The 23,803-nt window shown below is 43.9% G+C and overlaps 5 protein-coding genes across 7 annotated transcripts; 3 read left to right on the top strand and 2 right to left on the bottom strand.

The window, feature by feature from the left end:
- Nucleotides 1–12,587: 12,587 nt before the first annotated feature.
- LOC117587817 (solute carrier family 35 member F5) lies at nt 12,588–15,310 on the top strand. 2 transcript variants are annotated; one of them, XM_034278778.1, is made up of 7 exons: nt 12,588–12,761; nt 13,389–13,732; nt 13,791–13,931; nt 13,986–14,039; nt 14,100–14,697; nt 14,778–15,189; nt 15,249–15,310. In XM_034278778.1, the coding sequence occupies exons 2-7, from the start codon at nt 13,598–13,600 to the stop codon at nt 15,295–15,297; spliced, it is 1,389 nt and encodes a 462-aa protein (XP_034134669.1). In that variant the 5' UTR covers nt 12,588–12,761; nt 13,389–13,597; the 3' UTR covers nt 15,298–15,310. The 2 variants fall into 2 exon arrangements, with proteins under 2 accessions (XP_034134669.1, XP_034134676.1); XM_034278785.1 differs by lacking the exon at nt 12,588–12,761 and adding an exon at nt 12,795–12,812.
- A 948-nt stretch (nt 15,311–16,258) lies between these two features.
- On the top strand, nt 16,259–17,170 carry LOC117578682 (elongin-C). Of its 2 annotated transcripts, XM_034264310.1 has the most exons (3): nt 16,259–16,275; nt 16,342–16,553; nt 16,870–17,170. In XM_034264310.1, exons 2-3 carry the CDS (start codon nt 16,342–16,344, stop codon nt 17,009–17,011), a joined length of 354 nt encoding a protein of 117 aa, XP_034120201.1. In that variant the 5' UTR covers nt 16,259–16,275; the 3' UTR covers nt 17,012–17,170. The 2 variants fall into 2 exon arrangements, with proteins under 2 accessions (XP_034120201.1, XP_034120200.1); XM_034264309.1 differs by lacking the exon at nt 16,259–16,275 and having other exon boundaries at nt 16,286–16,553.
- A 36-nt stretch (nt 17,171–17,206) lies between these two features.
- On the bottom strand, nt 17,207–18,285 carry LOC117578679 (ADP-ribosylation factor-like protein 6). The gene is made up of 4 exons (XM_034264306.1): nt 17,866–18,285; nt 17,657–17,788; nt 17,462–17,590; nt 17,207–17,398 (listed from the first exon to the last, which is right to left on the bottom strand). The coding sequence occupies exons 1-4, from the start codon at nt 18,143–18,145 to the stop codon at nt 17,232–17,234; spliced, it is 708 nt and encodes a 235-aa protein (XP_034120197.1). The 5' UTR covers nt 18,146–18,285; the 3' UTR covers nt 17,207–17,231.
- A 159-nt stretch (nt 18,286–18,444) lies between these two features.
- LOC117578681 (60S ribosomal protein L11) lies at nt 18,445–19,656 on the bottom strand. The gene is made up of 4 exons (XM_034264308.1): nt 19,539–19,656; nt 19,232–19,363; nt 18,864–19,161; nt 18,445–18,645 (listed from the first exon to the last, which is right to left on the bottom strand). Exons 1-4 carry the CDS (start codon nt 19,542–19,544, stop codon nt 18,515–18,517), a joined length of 567 nt encoding a protein of 188 aa, XP_034120199.1. The 5' UTR covers nt 19,545–19,656; the 3' UTR covers nt 18,445–18,514.
- Nucleotides 19,657–19,945: 289 nt separating this feature from the next.
- Nucleotides 19,946–23,413, top strand: LOC117578680 (NF-kappa-B inhibitor-interacting Ras-like protein). The gene is made up of 2 exons (XM_034264307.1): nt 19,946–20,100; nt 22,693–23,413. The coding sequence occupies exons 1-2, from the start codon at nt 19,987–19,989 to the stop codon at nt 23,203–23,205; spliced, it is 627 nt and encodes a 208-aa protein (XP_034120198.1). The 5' UTR covers nt 19,946–19,986; the 3' UTR covers nt 23,206–23,413.
- The last annotated feature ends 390 nt before the right edge of the window (nt 23,414–23,803 follow it).

Below are 23,803 nucleotides of genomic sequence, written 5' to 3'. Positions count from 1 at the left end.
TCAGATCCAGCTGCGGCTGCTGCTGCTGCTGCTGCTCCTGTTCCGTATCCCTATCCCTATCCCTATCCCTATCCGTATCCTTATCCTGATTTGACTCCAGTTTCAGTGTCTGCTGAACAGTTCTGCTCCCTGTCTTTGGCTCTGCCTCTGCCTCTGCTCCTGGTTCTTCTTCTGCTGCTGCTGCTGCTGCTGCTGCTAGAGGCATGAATCCTGTCCTGTCCCGTGCCTTCAACAAGATTCCAAAGCTAAGTCCCGCTGCTCTCCAGGTCGCTGGATGGCATTCAGTTGGCCTCGGCTGCTGGGGGACTAATCCGGTAGGGGTACCCTCGGCTCATTTCGACATTCGACACAAATTGAACAATTTCAAACTTTTCATGGATTCAATTTTTCACACGTTTTCTTTGCACTGTATTTTCTTTTTCTTTTTGGGGACTATCAACTATTTGTGGAATTTCATTGGTTAGCTTATAGTATGGATGGGGGGCGGGGGGTTGTGGCAGCTGCTGTTATGGATGCTGTTGTTGTTTCTGTTGTTTTTTTTTTGTTGCTGTTGTTGTTGTAGTTGTTGGGGCTGCACATTAACCTTGAAATTGGAAATTTTGTGGAAATTCGGCTGCTTCGTTGAATTGGTTTTTGGGCTCACATAATTATTTCGAAATCTGCACAGACATAAAGAAATTGTTGTAAAACGTGATTGTTGTTGTTATTTCATTTATATATACTCCATTATTTTGGGTGTTTAGTTGTTGGTTAGTTAGTTCAACCAAAAAAAAACAAGAACTGTTTCAAAAATGTTTTGTGCGCTCACGCTCTCAGGCTTCCCCAAAAATGGCTCGCTCTCCCTTTTTGCTCTCTGGCCTGACTCTCGCTCACTCTCCGCCCACTGACTGCTGCTTCTTGTTGAGGTTATTCGGAGAAAAACCACTGAGAAAATGTAATTGGAAAGCACTTTCTTAAAATATTTAACTAAAGTTTGTCTAGTTTCTGCTCTTCTTTCTTTGTTTTTTTTTTTTTTATGTTCTGCATAGAAACAGTTGGATGGAACGGGGCTTGGGGCGCGCGCTTCGTTCAGCCGAAGCTCTGGGGCCCGAGCAGCCGAACGCGAACACCGCACAAAATAAGAAAGCCGAAAAAAATTGTCGTGGAAATCCCGTATATCTAACACACACACACACACACATAAATACACACACCCACAAGCAGAGGCACACAGAGCGCAAAGAAATTTATATAATTCGCAGCCAGCGGCCTGCTGCTGCTCCCACTGCTGCTGCTGCTCGCTTTTCTCTGCTCTGCTCTGCTCTGCTGTTTGGGGCTGCAAACACAAAAACAGCGGATGGCTGTGGATGGATCCCCATCCACGAGCACCACGAGAATGGGAACGTGAACGAGAACGAGAATGAGAATCAGAACGAGAACGAACAGTCGTGGGTGTAAGTGTACGTGTACGCGCCTGCCTCTCTCTCGCTCTCTCTCTCCCACTCTCCCACTATTCCACTCTCTCTCTCTCGCTGAAAGTGTGTTTGTGTGTGAGTAGTTACTTAGGGCAGCCAGGCAAGCACTCGGCATGCCATTTTTTTGTTGTAGTAGAAGCCGAAGAAGAAGCAAAAGGAGAGATGGCAAAGAAGCAGAAGCCGAGTCGGTCGCCCCCATCTCGTATTTGGGGTCGTCACTGTAGCCCTTCTGTCTAAGTATTGGTGGTAAGATTTGCCATGAGTCTCTCCTCTCCCCCGTTTGAAGCGTGTCTGTGTTGTGCAGTGGTGTTGGTGCTAAAGTCCAAGAAGTGGAAAGCGCAGCACATTATGTTAAAAGAAAAAAAGAAAAATAATCTGAAATCTTCTCTCCCCTCTTCTGTCTTTTCTTTTGATTACAAATTTCCCTGAAAGTCTTGAGATCCTTCGCAGAAATTGTTGCCTGCGTGTGTATCACAAAGGAAATTACTTTTCTTTGTTGATTACAGTTGTATTATTTAAATCCTTGTTGGCCCACCCTCCCCACATGACCCTCGACCAGCGACCCAAGCCCAGGCTCTTGTACTCCTTCACTTCTCATTTTGTTGCTCCGCTCCCAATCGAAGTATTTCTTCTTCTTCTTTCTGTGTGTTAACTTTCACTTTTGTTTTATTTGCTGCGTTGACACTGCGCACACACACACCCACACACTGAGAGACACGCACACACATACACACACGCACACTGAGAGACACGCACACACCCATGTAGAGGTGTATATGTACAGGGGGAATTTCTCTTTTATTTTTTTTTTTTGTGGTGGTGCGTGTGCTGCTGCTGCTGGTGGATCCATTCCATTCAGCCGTACAACAGCCGCTTATATAAGCCCGGAACGTAGCACAAAACTCTGAAACATTTGTCTCGATTCCGATGAATCGAATCGGTCTACACACTATGCCAGGAATAGTTTCAGCGATGTGCTGCACAATTCCTCAACTGAACAATATGCTGGCTTAAGGATTCTTTTTCGAATTATATAACAATCACAGGGGATTTTCGTTGTTTTTTTTCTTTCTTTTATACCCGTTGTTTTAAAGGGAGGCGGTGGGGGTGAATGCTCCCCGGGGAAAGGTGGGTGAAGGCGTTACCGTTAGCGCTACCGTTACCGTTACCGCACTGAAAAATACACTAACTATTTGCACATATACTTATGTACCTATAAAGTGTACTTATATAGTCGTGCATATAAGGCAGCGTATGTGTGTGTGTGTATGAGTGTGTGTGTGTGTGTGCGCGTGTATGGGTGTTCTTCCCAGAGCGCAGCATCAACTGCCGTAACGGTTCGTTCGCGTGTGGGCGGGGACACGGCAGGTTAGGGGGCGTTGTAGGCAGTGCTCGAGAGTTATGCTTGGCTTAGCAGATTTTCTTGGGTTTCTTTCGTTTCGTTTCGTTTCTTTCATTTCATTTCTTTTCTTTTCTTCTGTGGTCTGCTTTGCTCCGCTTCCCTTGTCCTTGTCCAACTGCTCCACCTCCACCCTTTTTCCCTGCAACTAGACTAGCCCGAATGGCAGTTCTCGCAGCATACTATATTTATCCCGTTTGCCGTACACATTCCGAGGGATTGGCACTTTGATTTCTTCACTTGCGGCTAACTCAAAGACATTTGATGGTGTCCTCTGGGGGTGCTTTTCTTTTCTTTTCTTTTTCTCTTTTTCTTTACTATTTTTTTGTGGTATTATTTGATTCGATTTGATTTGATTTTTCTTTGTGTGAGTGGTGGACGCGACGACGCAGGATATATACCGTACAATCCTGCTTCTTGCTGATGGCCCCAAAGCACTGACTGTGCCACAATTGCAGATGGCGCTTAACTGGAATACCGACCGACCCGAACCGAACCCGAGTCCGAGCGCACCAGAACGAGTGTGTGGCCGCGAAGTCAGCAGCAGCTGACAAGAGAGAGCGCTAGCTAGCGCTCTCTGGCTCTCTTTCTCTCTTTGCGGCTCTCAGGCTGTTTCGAACTTCCAGGATGTGCTGCTGCTGTCCAGACTGTTGGCTAACAGTACGCCAACAGCAGGTGCTGTTTCGAACTCTATTTTGGCTGCCAGTTCGAGTTGAAGTATGAAAAATTACTTGATGCAGGACACTTAATCACACTGCCCCAGAAGAGCGAGGGAGAGCCAGTCCAAAACTCACTCAAGAATTTCCCGCCCCAGTCCCTTTCCCATCCTTCAGCTTACTTTTGCCTTTCTGTTCGTTTTGGTCTCTTTTGCTTTTGCTTTTGCTTTTGCTTTTACCTCTACTCGTACTTTCCTTTTGCTCTTTTGCTATTTTCCTTTTTGTTTTCTTCCTTCTTTCTTTTGTTCTTTTTTTTATGTGTAGCATTTCGTTACGGTGTTTTGTCTTTGTCTCACTTGGCCTAAATGTGTAATACCCTATAATGTCGTTTAATCCCACTCAGCTCGTCTCGGCATAGGTGACGGCAAAGTCGGCCAGTGGATGGAATCGTAATTACCCATTGGTCCTGGGCTCAGAAGATCGCGACGGATAAGTGGAGCAAGCATGATGAGACGCTATCTCTGACACTGGCACTACCACTGCCACTGCCACTGCCACTGCCGCTCTTTAAACTGTTGTGCCAATTAGAAGTAATCCAATATGACACTACCCACGCGCTGACTCGTGCTGGCTCGTTGACTGTTCAACTGTGGCAACTGGGGCAAGCCAAGGCCAGGCCGACCTTCGAGCAGACACTCGACAGCAGCCAGCAGCCAGCAGCAGCCACTCACTCAATAGTGTTGGAGGTGGAGGTGGAGGTGGAGGCAAGGGTTGGACAGTTGATGCCACTGCCACTTGAATTATTAAGCTGGATTTTCTTTTTTGGTAATTAACTTAAGTAGCAGCGACTACAAATCAAAGGGTGGTTCGGGTCCGGCATTAGCCACACCCCAGCCGATCGGGGGAGAAATGGCAGAGCACAACAAACTCGAAGAACAGCAAAACGGAAAGGGGAATCCAGGGAAAATCCCACATATGTAATTCGACTGGGGGAGCAGGCTGGCTCAATTTATGCGCATTCCAATCAATAACCGTGACACATGCAATAAGCAAGGACAACAAGGACCCACCCAGAAGCACCACCGGCAGCAGCAGCAGAAGCACCAGCGCAGCACCACCAGCCAGAAGTACCAGCAGCCACAAGGAGAGAGAGAGTGAAAGTGCTAAGATATGCCGAAGAGGCTGCTTGCCCGGCTTGAGGACGGAGACGGCCACTGCCGTTGCAGGCTTGGGTTTGCTCCTGAATGTGTCAACTTATGCGGGCTCACAACCCACCCACCCATACAAATGGCCAGCTGTGTGTGTGTGTGTCGGTGTGCTCGTTGAAATTGATAAGAAAGAAAACTTGCGGCTCAGAGTCCTCGTGTGCCTGTGTGCCTGTGTTTTTGTGTGTGTCCAACAGAGAGAAAGACAGAGTGAGCTGCATCAATTAGCTGTTCAAAATGGCAAAGATCTAAGTTGTAGAGTTGTAGAGTAGTTGTAGAGTCTCTGCGGTAAAGCCAGCGGCCAGATGAAACGGTCACATCACGGCATACCACAGACTCGGCCCGTCCGTCAACAGTCATAATAGCAAACGACAACAGTCGGAGGAGCAGGCCAACTCCGAGGAGCAGTCTCGTTGGGCAGGCAGGCAGGCGTCCGCATTGCATTCGACATTATTATCGTCACGCCATCTGACAGTTTGGTAAGTTGAACATCGCATCGCATCGCATGGCAGCATCCGCTTCAATTGCGGTCGGCTGTAGCTAGCGACACAGCTTCAGTTTCATTTGGAGCATTGGAGCCAAGGTAGCGCCGCAGACTTTGCACAGCTTTTCAGATAACCGTTACAAGGGCGCCGTCACCGATGCCGCCGCCGCCGCCTGCATGACCAAACGAAACGAAACGAGTAGAAACGAAGCCAAGCGAAACTGGGTAGCGCAAGGAATCAGCAAGGATTTTGCGCAGTTGCGAATGCCCTGTGCGTGCTCAGTCCTTACCACCAGGTTTTGCCACTCTTTTAGAACACGCACCGCGAGGAAGCCAAAGGCGCTGCAACAGCAGGAGGGAAACAAACGCAGAATGATGGACGAGAACGCAGCAAGGGAGGGGGCAAAGGCAAAGATGATTTTGTGAATGAAATTTCGCGCAGGCACAAAGGGACCCAACAATGTGCTGTACAGGGAGGTAAAGTAGGACAGGACAGCACAGGAAGAACTCGCCGCCCACACTCACGGGATAGTCACGCGGCGAGCGTATGCACAGAGCGCACAAAAAGAAATCAAAAGCAAACAAAGCCGCCAAAAAATACAATGTACATAAATACATACATACAAACATGTACATATGTAAATACATACATAGAATGAAATTTAACTCAATTTTTTCTGGAGTTCTTTTTCGTTCTTTCTCTTTTATGATAACTGCTGTTTGTTCTTGTAGCGGGCGTGGTGTCTGTCTGCTGCCTTCCTGGAATCGCTGGAAGCCAAAAGGGAAACGAAATGAAACTAAACTAATGCCCGAGGTTTATCGATGATGACGATGACTACGGCAGAGACGACGCAGATTCCGACTCCAGCGCTGACTCGGACGCGATTCGATTCGATTCGACTTCGATTCAGTTTTGTGCGGCAGCGCCGCTGATGGTTGACCCACAAATGGCGGGTTGAGGGAGGCTGGCCGTCTGATAATCGTCTGTTGCCAGATACCGTTTAAAGTCGTGCAATAAAGTCCAGCGGTAAATGTTAATGCACGCTGTTAGGTTTAACATAACCAGTGAAGCAGTGCACTGCTTGATGTTTGCGAATGACAATTCGTGGAAAGATTTATTTTCAATTTTAGGTACATTTCTCTCAAAACTTTGCCAAGTTTTATCAGTGTAGCGCACTGGCGATACTCATGCACATACATTCATACATATGTACTCATGTGTGTATGTATGTATATGCATCACATAAAATGTAAATTCCTTTGAGTGCGTGTGTGTTTGTTTCTGTTGTTGGGCGATAAAGCCATAGCACTATGGTCCCAATGACCACTTTTCTTGGCCAAAAGCTAATTTTTAAAAGTTAAAACCTAGAAGTTGGTTTTGGCTACAGTAGTTTAGTAGTACTAGTTGTCGATGTCTTCGTAATTGTATGTCAAATTGAGGCCTTCAATATGTATCAGTTCGTAGTGAAAACTAATTTTTGAAAACGTTTTTTTAATAGAGTGCCTCCTAACCTAGTCCCACCTTGATTGTTAAAATGTATATAGTCAGAAATGCCATATTTGACCACAACTCTTAAAATTTGCATTTATAGATCATAACCTCAACTGAGAAATTTCAATGTTTTATTTGCCGCTTGGGACACAATGAAGAAGTAAATTGTGAAGTAGGGTGCCATTTTGCATTGCATTTAAGCCACAGTATTAGTCACTAGCTATTTTGATATCCAGTGTAATATTGTTTTATAATGAAAACTCCTATGGAGAATGCTTTGTGCAATGCAAAAACTTCGATTATCTTGGATTTTTAAGCTGTTTTAATTGGTGCTAGACTTTTTTTATAGAGTCATGCACTGCTAAATTCCCATCTTTTTTTTTGCTTCTAACATTTTGAGAAAAAAAAACCGATTTTTCCTTAAAAAAATTAGGTGCCACGCCCATGCCCCTTGCTATTCTTAACTAATATCAAACAACTACATCAAAATATTATTAATTTATGTATTAATTTAGGACAACAAAAGTGGTCATTGGGACCATAGTGCATATATATGGCGTGGGTGCATGAGTGTGGATAATGGCTCGTCGCAAAGTCGAAACGAACACATACAGACACACACACACACACACGCAGAAAGGACACAGCATTGAATGTCTGCACACGCCCCATCTACAAAATTCACCCACGCACCCATACATGAGCGTCTCACATAATAAGGTGCGATTTGTCTCGCGCATAAAACGAAATTTCCTGCACACAAACCGAAAGAGATATAGAGACGGACACAGGGAGTGAGTGGCTGGCTGGAAGGGGAAGGGGAAGGCAGAGAGGCAGTAGAGCGGGGAATTGGTAGCGTAGCTGTTGGGGCTTGGCCAACAATAGTCGGCAGTGCCAGAGGAGGAACGAAGCAGTTGGTGGAGGATGGGTAGTAGCTTCGATTGCTTTGTTGCTCGTATATGACAGCACCAGCTCTGTGTGACTGTCTGTGACTGTGTGTGAGTGTGACTGTCGAGTGTGTGTGTGTGTGTGTGAGGGTGCGTGAATGGTTATGTGGCTGTATGTGTGTATGTGTGGCAGGAGGACATCTTTGTAGGTTAAGGCTTATGTCAAAGCAGGAAAATGGGCGACAAAAGGCGTAAGACGAGGCAAACTCGTTTGCCATAATTATTGCTTTTGTTGGTAGCTACCGTCCTTCCTGCCCCTCTACCCCCACACTTCCCCCACCATTCAATCCGAGGCATTATTATTTTAACCGGAAATGTGCGCATATGTGTATGCTGTATTGTGTGTGTGTGTGTGTGCGTATGTGTATGGGACGGTGGGTGTCCGGCGTGCGTGTGTGAAATTTCGTGAACTGCATGAACTTTTCGGCAAAAGGCAGCTCCTTCCCGCCGGCATCAACATTTGGCAAATTTTTATATGACAATGTCAGCCCCCTCTCTCTCTCTCTCTCTGTCTGTCAGTCCCTTCTTCTTTGTATCTCGCTCTATCTCTCTTTCTCTTTGTCTTTTTGCATTCGTGGGGCAGCTCTTAATTTTATGACAAATATTATGTTAAAGACCGAATATGCGTTACACCATAAAAGTCAATCATTTTTCATTCCATCCCTGAAACACCCCCATAAGCCACCCTATCCTCCTTCCTGCAGCCTGCCCCCAGTAGTCCTTCACTGCTTTGTGTGTCCGCTGGGGACATTTAATTCGGTTTTTTTTCTTCCTCTTTTTTTGGCGGTCATTCGTTGTGATTTTTCTTGATATGCGATATCGTTCTTTTTTTCTGTTTTTTTGTTGTTGTTGTTGGGTGCGCTCTCTTTTTTTTATTGTTTTGCTCTCTCTGTTTCCCTTCCGCCTTCTCTCTATGTATTTGTATGCTCTCCAACCCACCCCACCCACGCCACTGTCCAAGCTTTGTTGATATTTGGCGCGGCTTGCTTCAATTTATGTTCTGTTTGCCTTTATTGTCTTTCTCTTTTCTCTTTTTTGGTCCCTCGCTGCTGTTGTGGTTGTTGCTGTTGTTGGGGCTTGGAACAGAGCCCATTTCTCTGTTCCTCCTCTTCCGCTCTTCGTTGCTGCCTTCATTTGGATACTCTTCAAGCGGGTATTATTTGTCTTGCTTGAACCCAGCACGCGAAGTGTCAGCCACGTGCATGGAAATTTCTTTAACGAAAAAACGAAGAGGAATTGTTTAACATCTTTTGGGATTGCTTTAAAGAGTAAGAACAGATCAGTGGTTTTATGTGCCTCTGAATATAGCTGAGAGGCTATCTGGAAGGGTATCTCAAGCATCGTCATTGAGATGCTTAGCTTCCATTCCCGTTATATGTTTTTTTTATTGGTAAGAACTTCGAGCCCAGCCCGTGGTTTTCTCTCACACACTCTTATTCGCACTCCCCCCGCCATTCGTCTGCCTGCCTGCCTGCCTGCCTTCCTTACCACCCCCCTCCGACGATATCAGCGTTTGACATTTTTTGTTGAGTGGCCGCCTAATGAGTTTAATGCTTTGTTATCATCGCTGTAATCGGCTTATGTAATGTGACAGTGGTATAATTGAATCCATCCGCGAATTATGGCAGTCAAGCTGCATGTACACACATTCACACACACATACATACACACATATAGCTTTCGATGTGCAATTGACAATTTTCAATTCGACTGCCACTGCCGCTGCCGCTTCTAGACTACACCTGGAACCAGCCAAAATTTGTTGAACAAGAGGGGAAGGCTCTTGGCACAAACCTCCTCCACACATTGTCAATAAAGGAATAACCACTTTCATTTTCCGCAGCAGCAGCAGCAGAGAGAGAGAACGAGAAATGGAACTTAACGGAAAAGAAAATTACATCATGCTCGTCTCAATGGGTCGACATAATATTATTTCCTCGGTTTCGGTCTTGGTCTTGGTCTTGGTCTGGGTCTGAGTCCGGGTTGTGCTGCTATATGTAGAGCTAGGGCAGGGCAGGGCAGGGCACCCACTGTGTTCCTCCTGTTAACACTCCTCCGGCATACACTCCAGTCTCCAGGTTACTTCCCTCCTTGTCTGGTAGTCAATTTTTTTTATTTATTTATTTTATGCCTACGCACATACGCCCACAGCACGTGGGGGTAGAGGACAGGAGCCTGACAGGTGTCGCCGACTGAGTGGCTGCCTGACTGACTGCGGGGCACATGCGGCAAGAGAGGCAGGGCAGTGCCAGAGCAGTGGCAGCGAGTGGGGGCTGTGGGTGTGGTCCGGACTCCAGATTGGGGGCCTGCTGTGGGGTCGAGGGTGAAAAATGTTAGCCTATTATTCTTTGTATTGTTTTATGTGGCAGTTAGACGCTTATTTTTGTTGTCTTTTAATAGACGAAAACGAAGACGCCGAGTGGAAAATAACAAAGGCAATGTACAATCCGCACCCGCACCCCCACACGCCTGCTCAGGTTCTAGTATTACCGATCTGATCTGGGAGAAGGAGCTTGGCCTGGCCTGTCCTGTCCTGGGCTTGGGCTTGGGCTTGGGCTTGGGCTTGGGCTTGGGCCCTGCTGCGAATGTCTGCCGGGCGTTTTATCATCATCCAATCAGTAAATAAATAACACATCAAATGAGGTGCTTAATCGGGTTTGAAGTGATGAAAGTGAAACTGAGCCATAAGCATGCGGTGGGATGTTTGTGCGTCCGTCCTGTCGGTGCTAAGACGGGGCTACGACCACGCGGATATCTGTCTTCCTGTATTGCCCCGCCGATGGCGATATCATTGTCTCTGGAGTAAATCTCGAGTATCAACTTTGTATTTGAATATCATTTACAGCCAACAGTGTTCTGCCTGTGTGTGTGTGTGCGTGCCGACATCCATTCCGAAACGTGTCCTGAAGGCGTGACAGCATAATTCCACTGTAAATTGCCCGCGTAGAGAAGTAATTTGTCAACATTATTTGCATAAATTAGGTAGCCCACAAAACTGGTAGAACAGTTGATTGACGAACGATAAACACACACAACAAATTATCCGTTCCACGGTAGCTCAGAGAAAAATATAAATTTAAAAATAGCGCCAGAAGATTTCGATTTCCTTGCTTGGTATTATTTAGTATTATTGCTCGATACTCGATATATCGAGACGGGCTAAAAGAGCATCCGCTGGATACATTTTCCCTCTAAAAGGTGACGAAATTTTACTTGGTTTTCGTTTCATAGCTAATTTCATATAACCTGGCCCAACAAATAGTTTCAAATGCCACAAATGGCGGGCACAATCAGAAAATGATCTGGCATCTTTGGTTATATTCGATTACCACTCGATAGAAATATTCTATCCCTAATCCTCTCTCTTGCTGACCTAATCCTCTCTCCAGCTGACCTAATCCTCTCTTTGGCATGTACCGGCAAGGTATGGCATGCAGGTAAAAAAATGACGAACTTTTCGAAGTTCCCACCTTTTTCGCACCTGTTGAAAGGATCCCTAATAGTGCATGCGAGAGCGTTTGGCAGGAGAGGATTTCCCTGACCGACCCGACAGACAAAGGAGACATTGATACATACTCATGTACAGGAGAGGAAGGAAAGATAGAATTTGCAAAGTTGATAAACTAAGGTGATGGTAAATTAAATAATTCGAATTATTGCATAAATCCTGGAAAGGTTCATGCTGGGCGTGATTTGTGGCAATGTGGCTGCGATCACAAAGGACAAGTCATTTGATGTTTAGATTCGATCCAGAACATGGTGTCCTCGAGAATAGGATAGAAAATGTGGTGGAGGTCATTAGTTAGCGCTTAGAATGGTTCAAAAAAAAAGTAGGTTATGGGAACACCAATTGCTTAATTTTGTATAAAATTAAATTGAGATTTGAGATTAGAGCTATAAGACGAGAGACAAAGATTGCTTTGCAGAAAAGCGACCTAAAGCTACAGCAACTGAGTCCGAAGTTGACAGGGGTATGGATGGATATTTGAGGAAACTGCCATTTTGTTAGGCGTGAAAAAGGCTGAAGCCTCCGACAGCGGATGGATATCCATCTGTGAAGGTTGGCCACAAGGTGTAGAAAATGAGTGAGAGTATATAAGAATAAAAGAATAAATAAATAAAATCAAAGCAATCGGTGATTAGTTAGACGATCATAATGTTTCTTTCATCATTATCCGGTGTTTCTTAGCAAAAGAAAAGAGTAACTGTAATGTATAAGCCGAAGTCTAGCCCCAATTATGTTGTAAAGATATAAGAACTGCAGTAAACCTCTACGAGCTTATTATAATATTTACCTATGTATGTTCCCGTTTCCTTTATCTTTCTGAAAAACAATAGAATTTCTTTTCTCTTCTGTCGCGCGCGCTATTTTTCAAAAATGTTCATGATATCGGTTAACATACATGTGTCTATACATGTTACATACACTTACATACTGATCACAAACCTCCCTTGCTTCCCCAGAAGGGGGGATTTGAATGAAACAGAACATTTATAGGAAGCCAAAATGGTTCTTCAATCGGATTAAATTATTGTTTTAGTGTTAAAAGTCTTTGAAAGTTAGTAATATTAGAAAGAACATCAAAATCGAGGAATATGATTAAAGACAACGGTATATTTGCAGTATATTTTGAAAATGCAAGGGTATATTGCGGTATATTTCCCAGAGTCTGTCGGTATATTGTATCGATAAATCCGCGGTCACGCTGAGGCAAAATCAAAGATTCGGAAAACTAAACTATTTGTTTCGATTAAACCTTTATTTATCAATAATTAAATGAAAAATAGTTCCCAAAAACAGATTGGAAATTGATTAATGTATCGTGGAAAACTATTTTGCCAGTGCTTAGGGCTCCACCTAGCTTTTATTCGCAAGTCGAACATCAAAATCGAGGAAATCACGGAAGGCTGCGCTGCCAGCGTCGCTGCCGTCCAGTGACAGCTGGCCTAGCATACAAACAACTAAACTGTAAAGTCAGGCAAACGCGAGTAGATTAAATAAAAACAAATTAAAAACTCGATAAAACGCAGAGAACGGCCCAACAAAGCCGCCAAAAAAGTGAAATAGACAACACCCAACGTTTGGGCAAAAAACAATCAAAGCAATCGCCGTGGTAGCAGCAGGTAGGCAGGCAGAAAAGCAAAGTTTCCCTGTAAAGGCGAATAGAATATCTGGTAAACGAAAGAAGAAACTGCAAATGCATAAATTAACCAAGCGTAACCACATCTGAAAGTGTGTGACAAGTTATAACAATTGAACAAGCGTGCACAAGGAAAAAACTTGTTGCTGTTCTGCCATATCGAAAACGTTCGTTTCGACCATTTATTGATTTTGTTTTTCCGTTCGATGTTGTTATCAGCAGGGGGATCCATTCCATCCCATCCCGCCCCCCTCTGATGGCATACTGTACAATTTACTACCAAAACAATTGAAGCCAATTGAGATGTGATTCGAGTGGTATTCTTTTCGTCACTGATCTCTCCTGATTTATTTATATTGCAGCTATTTATTTGAATAGCAAACCAATTAGCTTCGCATTATTGCTCAGACACCTGGAGAGCAGACGCTAATTGAGTGATTGGCCTGTTAATCGAATTGTTCCTCTTTTGCGTTGATTGATTGCTCAAGTGTGTTACCGTTAGCATATAATTCATTCACGCCTCAAACTTACCCACCCACCAGCGCACACAAAATCAATAAATGCAATTCCTTTGGAGCTGCCATTAACCTCCCGCCCATTTCCATTTCAGCTGCAATGACCACCACATCGTCCTTCTGCTTGGAAGCCAAAATATAGAGACGCCTGGAGCGAAGCCCATTTGATAATTTTGGAACGAGGATAGCAGCTGCGTGAAAACGTCGCAAAATGAAACTGAAAAGCTGGCGGCACAAGCGTAAATAGTTATTAGCATTTAGATAACCAATTGGAGGCGAAATCCAGGCCGACAAACAACATCATATGAACGTTTGCGAACCCCTCGAAAAGTTAAGTCATATACCAATCATGCTGGGACGCACACAGAAGCTCATACTGGGCATAACAATACTGGTACTAGTCGATATCGTCTGGGTCTCCTCCAGCGAGCTAACCAAGGTATCCGTCCCGAACCATCTGCAGTCTTCATATTGATTTTGATTCGTTTATTCCATAGTTTCTGTACAAGGAGGCCAAGTTCGATAAGCCCTTCTTCTGCACATATTTCAAAACGTCAATGTTTAGCATTTATCTGCTGGTTATAGGAATCTTGGCGCCATGGAAAGAATCGTGCGAGCGCCAAAATGGAACCTACGCTGTAAGTATTCAAAAGGCAATTTTTTATTTCACTCCTAAACCCTGTCTCCTGCAGATGATGGAGCAGAATGCCGAGGATGAGAACTACTACACCAATCAGGCTGGCTTGGTAAGCCCAGTGCGAATACAATTAATTACGAAACGTATATAAAACTTTGCTCTTTCGCAGGGAGATCCTACCTATGTGCCCATCAGATCGGCTCACCTGGCATCGACGGCCAATGCCAGCGGTAACACACTGTCCGGCACTGAGAGCGACGATTCCAGTGTGCGCAGTGTTCGCTTCAGCAAGATGGCAGAGGTCCGTGAAATGTCCGCACATGAGGCCACCGATGCACTGCTCGCGCGCCTCTCCTACGCGGCGAGCTTGCGCATCAGGCGGCAGAAGACCCATCACAAGACAGCCAAGACGGCGTTGCTCTTCTGTCTGCTTTGGTTTGTGGCCAACTACTTCTTTCAGCTGGCCCTGGAAATGGATGAGACTGCCATGATAACACTTGTCAGCTCTACGTCGTCGTTCTTTATCATCTGTCTGGCCGCGGTCTTTCCCTCGGCAACAGGTGACAAGTTGACCATTACCAAGGTGATTGCTGTCGGCATGAACATTGGAGGAGTTGTGGCCATAACAATGAACGATCTGCACGACACAAAGATGACAAGGGGTGTCCTCTTGGCCCTGTTCAGCGCCTTCTTCTACGCCTCGTACCTGGTGTTCGTCAAACGAAAAAGTGATACTGAGGAAAAGGTCGATATACCTTTGTTTTTCGGTAAGCTGATGCCTACTTCAAATAAACTCTGTTATCTGTTATCTCCTGCTCCTGATAACTAACTGGTATCGTTCTTGTAGGGTTTGTTGGCCTCTGGAACCTCATGCTGTTGTGGCCGATATTCTTCATTTTGCATTTCACCAAGATCGAAACCTTTGAAGTGCCCAATCAGGGGCAATTGGCATTGCTATTTCTGAACGGATTAATAGGAACCGTGCTAGCGGAGGCATTATGGCTGTGGGGCTGCTTTCTCACCTCCTCGCTGATTGGCACTCTGGCCATGTCGCTGCAGATTCCCTTGGCCATTGTATTCGATGTTATGCTGAAGCATGAGCCGTATTCGCGCACATTTTATATGGGTTCAATACCCATATTTCTGGCCCTGACACTCGTTGCGCTGCTGATGCGTAACGATGATACCGATCCGCTTACGAAACTGTTCAAAATTGTATATAGAAAAGTCTGTCGTTGCCATAAGCCGAACATTGTTAGGTGAGTCCTCCGAGCAGCATTTTAAAGGACGCCAGCTTAACTGTATTTTTATTCTACAGAGTCAATGACGATGAGCAGCAGGAGTCGCTGATTAGCAACAGCGATTAAAGCGACGGTGGATGGAAGCTTTTTTGGAAAAATAGCTGTCCTGCATACATGGAATGTTGCTCATTGTAATGCAATCTAAAACTTGGCTGTTCACGAGTTCGTTTCGAATCGTTCTTTAATCTATAGGGACAACATGATGCACAACGTATTTTCCTATCTCACCTATCCATTGCGTTATTCTCGCTTGTGCATTTTCTGTTGGATATTATGTTGCAATTTTACGTACAACTATTTATTACCATGTATCTTACAAGTGTATTCTCTGTAAATAGCTTTAGCAATTACCTTTAGTGTTATTCTATGTGATAGTCCAGAATGTTTTGCTGAACCCATCTATAATTTATTGTATTCAGCTGATATTCCCTACTGCGCTTGGCTGTATAATTGTTGACTTCTCCGATAAAAAAAGCGTATTAGCATTAGGTACACATTCTTCTACAGTAAGCTTATAAAACCAGAAAAGAAAATTATGTGAAATTATGCCTATTATAAATATACATACCTTCATAATACCTATATGTACATGAGATTTATTTGGTTTACATTCATATATCTAAAAAATGCGCCTCCTGTCTGGGATTGTTTACACACACTTTTGATTCCAGGACTTTAGGGATAATGCCATTATAACGTTATTTGCGAATAAAGTCGGTATTTCGGTATTATTTCGGAGTGTTACAGTATATTGATCAGTTTCCGGTATTTACAGTAAATAAAAAAACCAATGGTCTTTTGCTTCATTCTGGCACTAACCAAATAGTATAGTATAGTATTATATACTATACTTCTATATATTCTGGATATTATAATGAATCGATGAAATGGTAGATTGTTCTTTATCATTCTCTATGATTCTCCTTATTCTAATATATAATACAAGTATTTGAAGAATACAAAAAATACTTTTTTCCCAAACGTAAATTTTTTGGTATATTTTTGAGGGTCAGACGACGGTCACACTGCTGCTATATATGACAAGTAAGATAAAAAAATAAATAAGTAGAATTTTGCGAATGATTTTTACCGAAACCTGCTCCCCGAAAGATGATAGCAATGGATGAGCAGCGCAGCGACAAAATCTATGGCGGATGCGAGGGTCCGGACGCCATGTATGTCAAGCTAATTTCCTCGGACGGCCATGAATTTATTGTGAAACGGGAACACGCTCTCACCTCTGGCACTATCAAGGCGATGTTATCCGGCCCAGGACAATTTGCCGAGAACGAGGCTAATGAGGTGCACTTTCGGGAGATTCCGTAAGTTCAATCTAAGCTGCAATTTTCGGCTAGCAACTGCGGACTATCTGGGGCCGCATAACCCACTCTGACCTATTGACCGGCGGCGACTTTGCACAATACATACACACTTAAGTACATATAAACATGCATGCCTGTATGTACATAAGTCGTAAAACACACTGCGCTAGAAAAAAATGCATAATGTATTCAAATGCATATATTTTCACAAGATTTGATGACATTAGTGATGCTGGGATCACCATTGATCCACACAGTTAACATTTGTGCCGATTAAACCACCGACTGTGCTGATGTCCATGTTGCTTCTTTTCAGGTCGCACGTCTTACAAAAGGTCTGCATGTACTTCACTTACAAAGTACGCTACACCAATAGTTCCACTGAAATACCCGAGTTTCCAATTGCACCAGAGATCGCATTAGAACTTTTGATGGCGGCTAACTTCCTAGACTGCTAAATTATTGGTTAACTTTATATACTTTATTATCAATTAAACAAGGAGGAAGCAAACTTGAATAAAGCCTAATTTTTGCCTGTGTTAATTTGTAATGAACCAAGATGATTGTCTCTGTAGGCGTGAAGAAAAATAAAATTCTGTTAATTTCCTAGACGACAATAATGTTTGTTTCCAAATAATGATTTTATTGAACTCAAGAAACATTAACGGGGAATGAGACTCATTTGGTATTCTTGGACTTTGCTTTCGAGGCGTCCTTGTTGCTTAGCATTGCGAAACGCATTTGCTGAACCAGCCACTGGACACCTTCGCCGAGGCCCTCGCCGGATATGGCATTGCTGGAGCAGATGTGCCAGGGTTTCTCCTTGATGTTCTCCAAACTGAGTGCTAAAATGTTATTGAAGTTATTTATTGACAACTATTGTGATATGTAAATTCTGTTGGGAGCACCTGCTGCTATTTTGACGCTGGATAGGGAGTCCTCTGCGTCCGATTTGTTGCCATAAAAGAGAATGGGAACAATCCGATTGCACAAATGGGGATGCTGTAGCACCAGGTCCAACTCATCTTTGACCACAACTAAAATTGATGGGATAGCTGAGCAACTGGCGGTGGTGGAATCAATAAGAATTCATGGACAGTTACCGAATCTCATGCGATCACTGGAGTCAATAACGTATATTATTCCGTGGCAGTTCTTAAACTGATGCTCCCAAAGGTTTCTGTAGCGTGTGGCACCCGACATATCGATCGCCTTGATGCTAACTCCTGCCATGCCTGTTCAAGAACGATAGATATTGATGGATTATACGCCTTGTATTGGATATGCCATCGCACTGGAATACAAAACTTACTGTAAAACTGCTCCACCATAAATCCCACTGTAGGCACCATAATGGCCGACTGGTCACCCGGCTTCTTAAAGTGGTTGATTATCGTCGACTTGCCACTGTTGTTCAGGCCCAGCACTAGGATCGTCATTTTGTCTTTTTTTATCTTTATCAAATCGGCCAAATTGTGCAACATTCCCATTTTTTCTGCTTTACTGGCATCCGCCGCAATTTGTTTATAAGATTCACGGCGAGGGTGATGGTTCTGACATGTTTGGCCCTGCAAAGAACTTTGGATTGCCATGGCAACAATATCCTCAGTGTGAAGGCATCGATTTATTGGCAGTTTCGGTTGCCTTCAACTTTAGCACCTACTACTACTACTACTACCATGCCTATGGCCAAGCAGTTTCAAGTTCACCTCCTGCCTGACTTTGGACAACATTCCCACGCTCTCAGCCACCCACACCCAACCCTCAAAGGGGATGGGGCAAATTGAACACTGCTCGCTCGAGTATAGTTTGTACATGCAGATTATCAAGCTATTTCTTTGTAGACTATTTTCTGCTCTCAATCTGAATCATAATTTATATAAAACATGAATTACGTTTAGACAGAATCCAAGGTTTATTGTAGAATTCATCTTAAAAAAACATTGTTACGATTAGAGCTTCTACTGTTTCTTGCTGTTCAGAATGATGCCATCGTATTTCTGCTGGAACCATTTCATGGCATCCTCCTTTGTCAGGCGGTGGGGGAAGCCCACAGTGCCGGACTTGCGCTTCCTGTGGTTCACATTGTAGCCTGAAACGGAAAGAGCAAAACGTTAGTAACAGGCAAACAAGGTTTTGGGCTAATTCAAATAATGTGGAAATTGCACCGTGTGGATTCGCATTAGGGCAGATCCCTTTGAGCACATCTTCATTTCTTTGCGCACATTTACTGAGTATCAATGCCTAGTCTGGCAGAGATACCTAATTAAGTGCACATTCGCTTGAGGGCGAGACCTATCTCTTGCTTACCTGGACGGCCCAGTACGACGTAGAAGTCCAGACCATAGATGCCGATAGAGGGATCGTACTTGATACCCAAATCGATGTGTTCCTGGATTCCGAAACCGAAGTTGCCGGTGGAGGAGAAGTTGTCGCGTCTCAGCTCGTACTCGCGCACCTTCAGACCACGCTCCAAAATCTCTTCAGCCTTGGCACCGCGCACGGTGCAGTGGACAGCGATCTTCTCATTACGACGAATGCCAAAGGAACGCACTGTGTAGCGGGCCTTGGAGAACACTGGCTGCTGACCAGTCAGCTGCTCCAGCACCTGTGTTTGAAGACAGTTTTTAGTTTACTTCAACTGACAACAGCCTTTGTGTACACAAATTAATAGTTACCTTGGCGGCACGGGTCAGCCTATCACCGGATTCACCAACGCAGATGTTCAAGCACAGCTTCCTGATGTGCAGATCCCGCATCGGGTTCTTCGCCGGGTCGCGCTTAATTTTAGGTTCCTTCTTAGCAACGGCCTGGAAACAATCAATGAATTCTGTTACTTGGGAGCCATATTCGCGTTAAATATAACTTCGGGTGGCACATCACAGGCGTCCACATAGTTTTGACAGTTCTACTTTTCACAAATATTATTAAATAATGGCCGATGGGGCGCAATTTATACGCCACCAAAAATTTGTATAAACCTACCGCCATTATGGTATGTAGGAAAGAAAGGAAAGAAGCGTGTTACAGTTCAGTGTCATCTAGAGACACACGAGAGGTGCAAAACCATCGATATAACAATCGATAAGATCGTGGGGTCTTTCGATTTTTTTCCACAGCAAATTGTTCAAAATTTCCATCGATTCGACGAGCTTGGTCACAATTTTGGACTTATTTAACAATAACAATCAATTAAGTTCTTAACAATAATATGCAATAAGTGGAAGCGTAATATTTTCAGAACATATTTTTTACAATCTGAGTAGTACCACTATTATATTTGGGAGTACCATACAATAGATAGAAGATATATATAGATAGAAGTATTCCAGCTTTGTAGCCCTGAAAAACTATCACAAAATAGATTTGATATATATTGACAAAAAAAAATATATCGATATTTTAAAATAAATAACACCAACGTAAAAAGAAAATGCTGAACGCGAAAATTGGTAAAGTTGGCAAAGTGTTGGTATGTGGCATGAAAGGCGTAGGGAAGACAACAGTTATTGAGCAGTTGGTGTATGGGAACCTAAATGCGGACACAGTGAGTAAACCAAAGGAGATTTATCCCCGCTTAAGTGGGGCAGTAGCTAGCTTTCCAATAGCTCTACGAAGAGGGCTGCATACAAACAATTCACAGCACAAACAAACGTACACAAAAACATCGTCACGAATTGCCCAGTGGGCCACTTCTGGTAAGCAGAACTGGCGCTGTGGGATGAACCAGATGCAATGTTACGGTGCCCAAATGAACAACTCATGGTTTCTTAAAAGGGCAGGAGATCATGGAAGTCGATATCCGCTAAGGAGTTTGTAACAACTCACCTGCCGAAGCAACCAGCCCTTAAAATGGTTCATTATCAGTTCATTATCAACAGTTCAGCCACAAAGTAAACATCTTATTTTGTTGTGTAAAAGTAAAGTAAAAGAAATTTGAAAATTTAAACACAAAAACCAGAATGGCAACAATACATTTCTTGATAAATTTGTCATCAACTCGATAAGCCGTGCTCTCAGCTGTACCGGTGCACTGGTTCTACGCGCGACTGGACTACGCCCAAGGAATATTCTGATGCCCCTACAGGAGATGGTAGAGCCGGTGGTGCCGCTGGCCAGCGGGTTGCTGGGTAACTCCCTACGGCAAATGCTCCGCACTCCATGCAAGAGTTGGTGTCTGGCTGCGATGTCGGCCGCCTCGACCTTGCTCATGCTTGGTGTCGTATACCAAACATGGAGCAGGTGTCGGCCAAGAAGTATGCGGAATGGGCCATTCAGCTGCACTTCGTCAACTCCTGTGCAAGGATACTAATGAATGCAATGAATCCCGCATTGACGGTCACCCTATTGATATCCGGATCGTTCCTATTTTGCGGATCGATGTACTGCCGTGCTCTAGCCGGAGAGTGCCGTGTGAGATCCACTAGCAAGACTGGATTTAAATTCATTATTGCCAGCTGGATTTTACCGTTTTCTTTTTTTGGTATTTAACCGCTACTTAACTTTTTTTTTTTTAATTTTTTTTTTCTTGTAACTTAATTTTGTTTAAAAATACTTTTTTTCCGGGAGCGATGTTATCCGGTTGAGCACCCGGAAAGTTATGGATTTTGCTGTTCATTTAGACTACGAACACACAATAATTCATTTGGCTGGAGTCAAACAGCATACTTAGTAGACATAGCACAAACAGAATTTCAAAGAAAAACGGAAATTTTCAGACAGAAACTTACAAAAGTTGCACACAAAATGAAACGTAGGTCGCAACATGAAGCAATTTTACAAGGAGGTCTCGTCGGCAAAATTCCTTTCCTAACAATGCTGTCAATAAGTGCGAGTGAAAGTGCTCTGCGCTGTAAGTGTGAGTGAAACAACAATTTGTGCTAATTAACCCTTTGCTGGCATGGGGCTTAAAATTGTCCATTGCAACAAAAGGAGTTGAAGATTTTTCCATGTCCGTCCGTCCGTCCTTATGAGCGCCTGGATCTCAGAGACTATAAAAGCTAGAGCCACCAGACTTCTGTATGCTCACACTGTTACAAGTCTATTTAAAATATAAGCTACAATTTTGAAGATCAAAGAAAACTAAAAACGCCATTCCGTAGGGAAGGACCATATCTATCTAGCGCATAGATGACCAAATTGGGATACGATTGAACCATTATTTTAGCCGGAATGAAGAAATTATTTTACGGTGGCTAAACCCACCCCGTCCCGTAGCTTATATTTGTTTTTTCACATTCCCTCATTCACACTCTGCTTCGCGCAGTGTGCCGCAGCTGCATCTGCCCATGAAGTAACTATAAGAAGGCCTCGTCGGTGGCAGAGTTACTCATTGCTTTTCCTAATTTTCAATGCTCGTTTGCTTGTGGACGCAAAAGGTTGGTTGCGGAAAAATTTTTTTGTTCATATATTTTTAAATTGTTTATTTTTTCTAAACACAAAACTACTATTATGTAGCAAACTATTTCACAAACTTTTTCACATTGCCTTGATTGAAATGATTAATCAGCACACTCCATTTTCGTTGCCCTCACACTTGCAGCGAGAGCCCTTTCACTCGCACTTTTCACTCGCACGTTTGCCTAATTTTTGCCGACGAGACCTCCTTATATAGTTTCTTCATGCATCTGCCTCGTCTCTGCCTCTGCCATGACTCTTCAGCGTTTGGCTCTAGAAAAGGGGGGCGAGCGAAAGGAGCGTGTTGGCGTAAGAAGTGTTGTAGATTTAGATGACAGATAAAGAAAAAATGTAACATTGAACACATAACCTCTAAGGTACAGTTTTGCCGCGTAAGAAGCGTCTCATCATATCATATCATATTGTGCTTAGTGAAGGGTTAATATGTATGTACATATATGCTAACACAAATTTTTCCTCGCCCAACCATCAGAGTCGACAAAAACAAACCCTGAATTCTAAGGAAATTAACAATCTGTAGCAACACTCACACAGATCAGCACGAGCATGTGCACGATCACGATTAAGAACATGCATACGAACCAGTGCACCTGTATAGCTGAGAGCCCGGCTTTTCGGATTCTAGATGACAACGAAATTTCGCGTTGCCATTCTGCCCCGCTGGAGACATTAACATATTGCCTTTTAATTTGAATTTAAACAATACTTAATTTTTCTTCAGGAACTACATCCTACCATTGAAGACATCTATGTGGCTAGTGTCGACACGGGTCGTGGGGCTCGGGAGACGTTACGCATCTACGACACGGCTGGACTGCAAGGCGAGCAGGCTGCCCAATTGCCACGCCACTACTTACAGTTCCCCGATGCATTCGTATTGGTCTACGATCCCATCGATCCACGAAGCTTAGATATGCTGGCTGACATCAAGACAGACATTGATAAGCATAAGGAAAAGAAGGAAATCCCCGTTATTGTACTGGCCAATGTGAGGGCCCGGGCTAAAAGGGACACGCCACCAGCAATGCCCAATCCCGTCGAAAAGATTATGGATAGGGCAAACATCTGGTGCCAACGGGAGCGCATCAAACACTACACAGTCAATGGCATGGAACGACCGTCATTGTACGAGCCATTCACGTCTCTGTGTGCTCGCCTTCATCCAGCACCGACGAAAAGCACGTTCCCGCAACTGCGGCAGGTCATGCAGAATCGACAAAAGAGCGAGGCGTAACCGTAGCCTTCATCTATATTAAGCCTTAGTCCTCAAACTTCTAACTAATGGATACGGGGGTACTATTTATGTCTTTATTTATCTACTCTACTGTTTACTTGTTTTGTATTCACTGTCGTGCTTTAATGTGGGTGCAAGCCCTGCTTAGATGTTCTCATATTTATGTTTTGTGAGTGTCCAATTAAATATTTAGTATTTATTACAAAGATCCCAAGTAGGAATGTATGTGGGATGAACCAAACGCAGTGTTACCGTGCCCAAATTAACAACTCATGCAGAAACCATGAAAGGCGTTGGTTGCTTAAAACAGCAGGACGGTGATCCTGTAATTCGAAATCCGCTAGGGAGTGTGTAACATTACCGCTAAAGTATATGGTTAGGATTACTTGTGATATACATTTTGAAACTTATGTGAGTAGGAAGGTACAATGGTAAGAGTGGAAGTGTTTCGCGTAAGCCTGCATGGAGTTGCCATTGGCACAGATCATGGTGCAGTAGCTTAGTAGAGGACTGAAGGGGAGAAGGGTGAACAGTGGTTGATCACTATCACTTACCATACAGTATACTAGACCGGACCAACGAAGCAAGCGAAACGTAA

Source organism: Drosophila guanche, unplaced genomic scaffold (genome assembly GCF_900245975.1).
Source record: "Drosophila guanche unplaced genomic scaffold, DGUA_6, whole genome shotgun sequence".
NCBI lineage: Eukaryota > Metazoa > Arthropoda > Insecta > Diptera > Drosophilidae > Drosophila > Drosophila guanche.
The sequence above is the reverse complement of the archived record's forward strand: the minus strand, read 5'-3'. Positions and strand labels throughout refer to the sequence as shown.

What these genes read in the sequence shown, in the direction of transcription:
- LOC117587817 (XM_034278778.1), top strand. Translation starts at nt 13,598, where the DNA reads ATGAACGTTTGCGAACCCCTCGAAAAGTTAAGTCATATACCAATCATG. An exon ending in GCCAAAATGGAACCTACGCT is followed by an intron (nt 13,932 to 13,985) that starts GTAAGTATTCAA and finishes TGTCTCCTGCAG; the next exon opens with ATGATGGAGCAGAATGCCGA. An exon ending in ACACCAATCAGGCTGGCTTG is followed by an intron (nt 14,040 to 14,099) that starts GTAAGCCCAGTG and finishes GCTCTTTCGCAG; the next exon opens with GGAGATCCTACCTATGTGCC.
- LOC117578682 (XM_034264310.1), top strand. Translation starts at nt 16,342, where the DNA reads ATGATAGCAATGGATGAGCAGCGCAGCGACAAAATCTATGGCGGATGC. An exon ending in GTGCACTTTCGGGAGATTCC is followed by an intron (nt 16,554 to 16,869) that starts GTAAGTTCAATC and finishes GCTTCTTTTCAG; the next exon opens with GTCGCACGTCTTACAAAAGG.
- LOC117578679 (XM_034264306.1), bottom strand. Translation starts at nt 18,145, where the DNA reads ATGGCAATCCAAAGTTCTTTGCAGGGCCAAACATGTCAGAACCATCAC. An exon ending in CAGTGATCGCATGAGATTCG is followed by an intron (nt 17,591 to 17,656) that starts GTAACTGTCCAT and finishes CATCAATTTTAG; the next exon opens with TTGTGGTCAAAGATGAGTTG. An exon ending in CAGCGTCAAAATAGCAGCAG is followed by an intron (nt 17,399 to 17,461) that starts GTGCTCCCAACA and finishes ATAACATTTTAG; the next exon opens with CACTCAGTTTGGAGAACATC.
- LOC117578681 (XM_034264308.1), bottom strand. An exon ending in GGCTGACCCGTGCCGCCAAG is followed by an intron (nt 19,162 to 19,231) that starts GTAACTATTAAT and finishes CTTCAAACACAG; the next exon opens with GTGCTGGAGCAGCTGACTGG. An exon ending in CGTCGTACTGGGCCGTCCAG is followed by an intron (nt 18,646 to 18,863) that starts GTAAGCAAGAGA and finishes TTTCCGTTTCAG; the next exon opens with GCTACAATGTGAACCACAGG.
- LOC117578680 (XM_034264307.1), top strand. Translation starts at nt 19,987, where the DNA reads ATGCTGAACGCGAAAATTGGTAAAGTTGGCAAAGTGTTGGTATGTGGC. An exon ending in GGAACCTAAATGCGGACACA is followed by an intron (nt 20,101 to 22,692) that starts GTGAGTAAACCA and finishes ATTTTTCTTCAG; the next exon opens with GAACTACATCCTACCATTGA.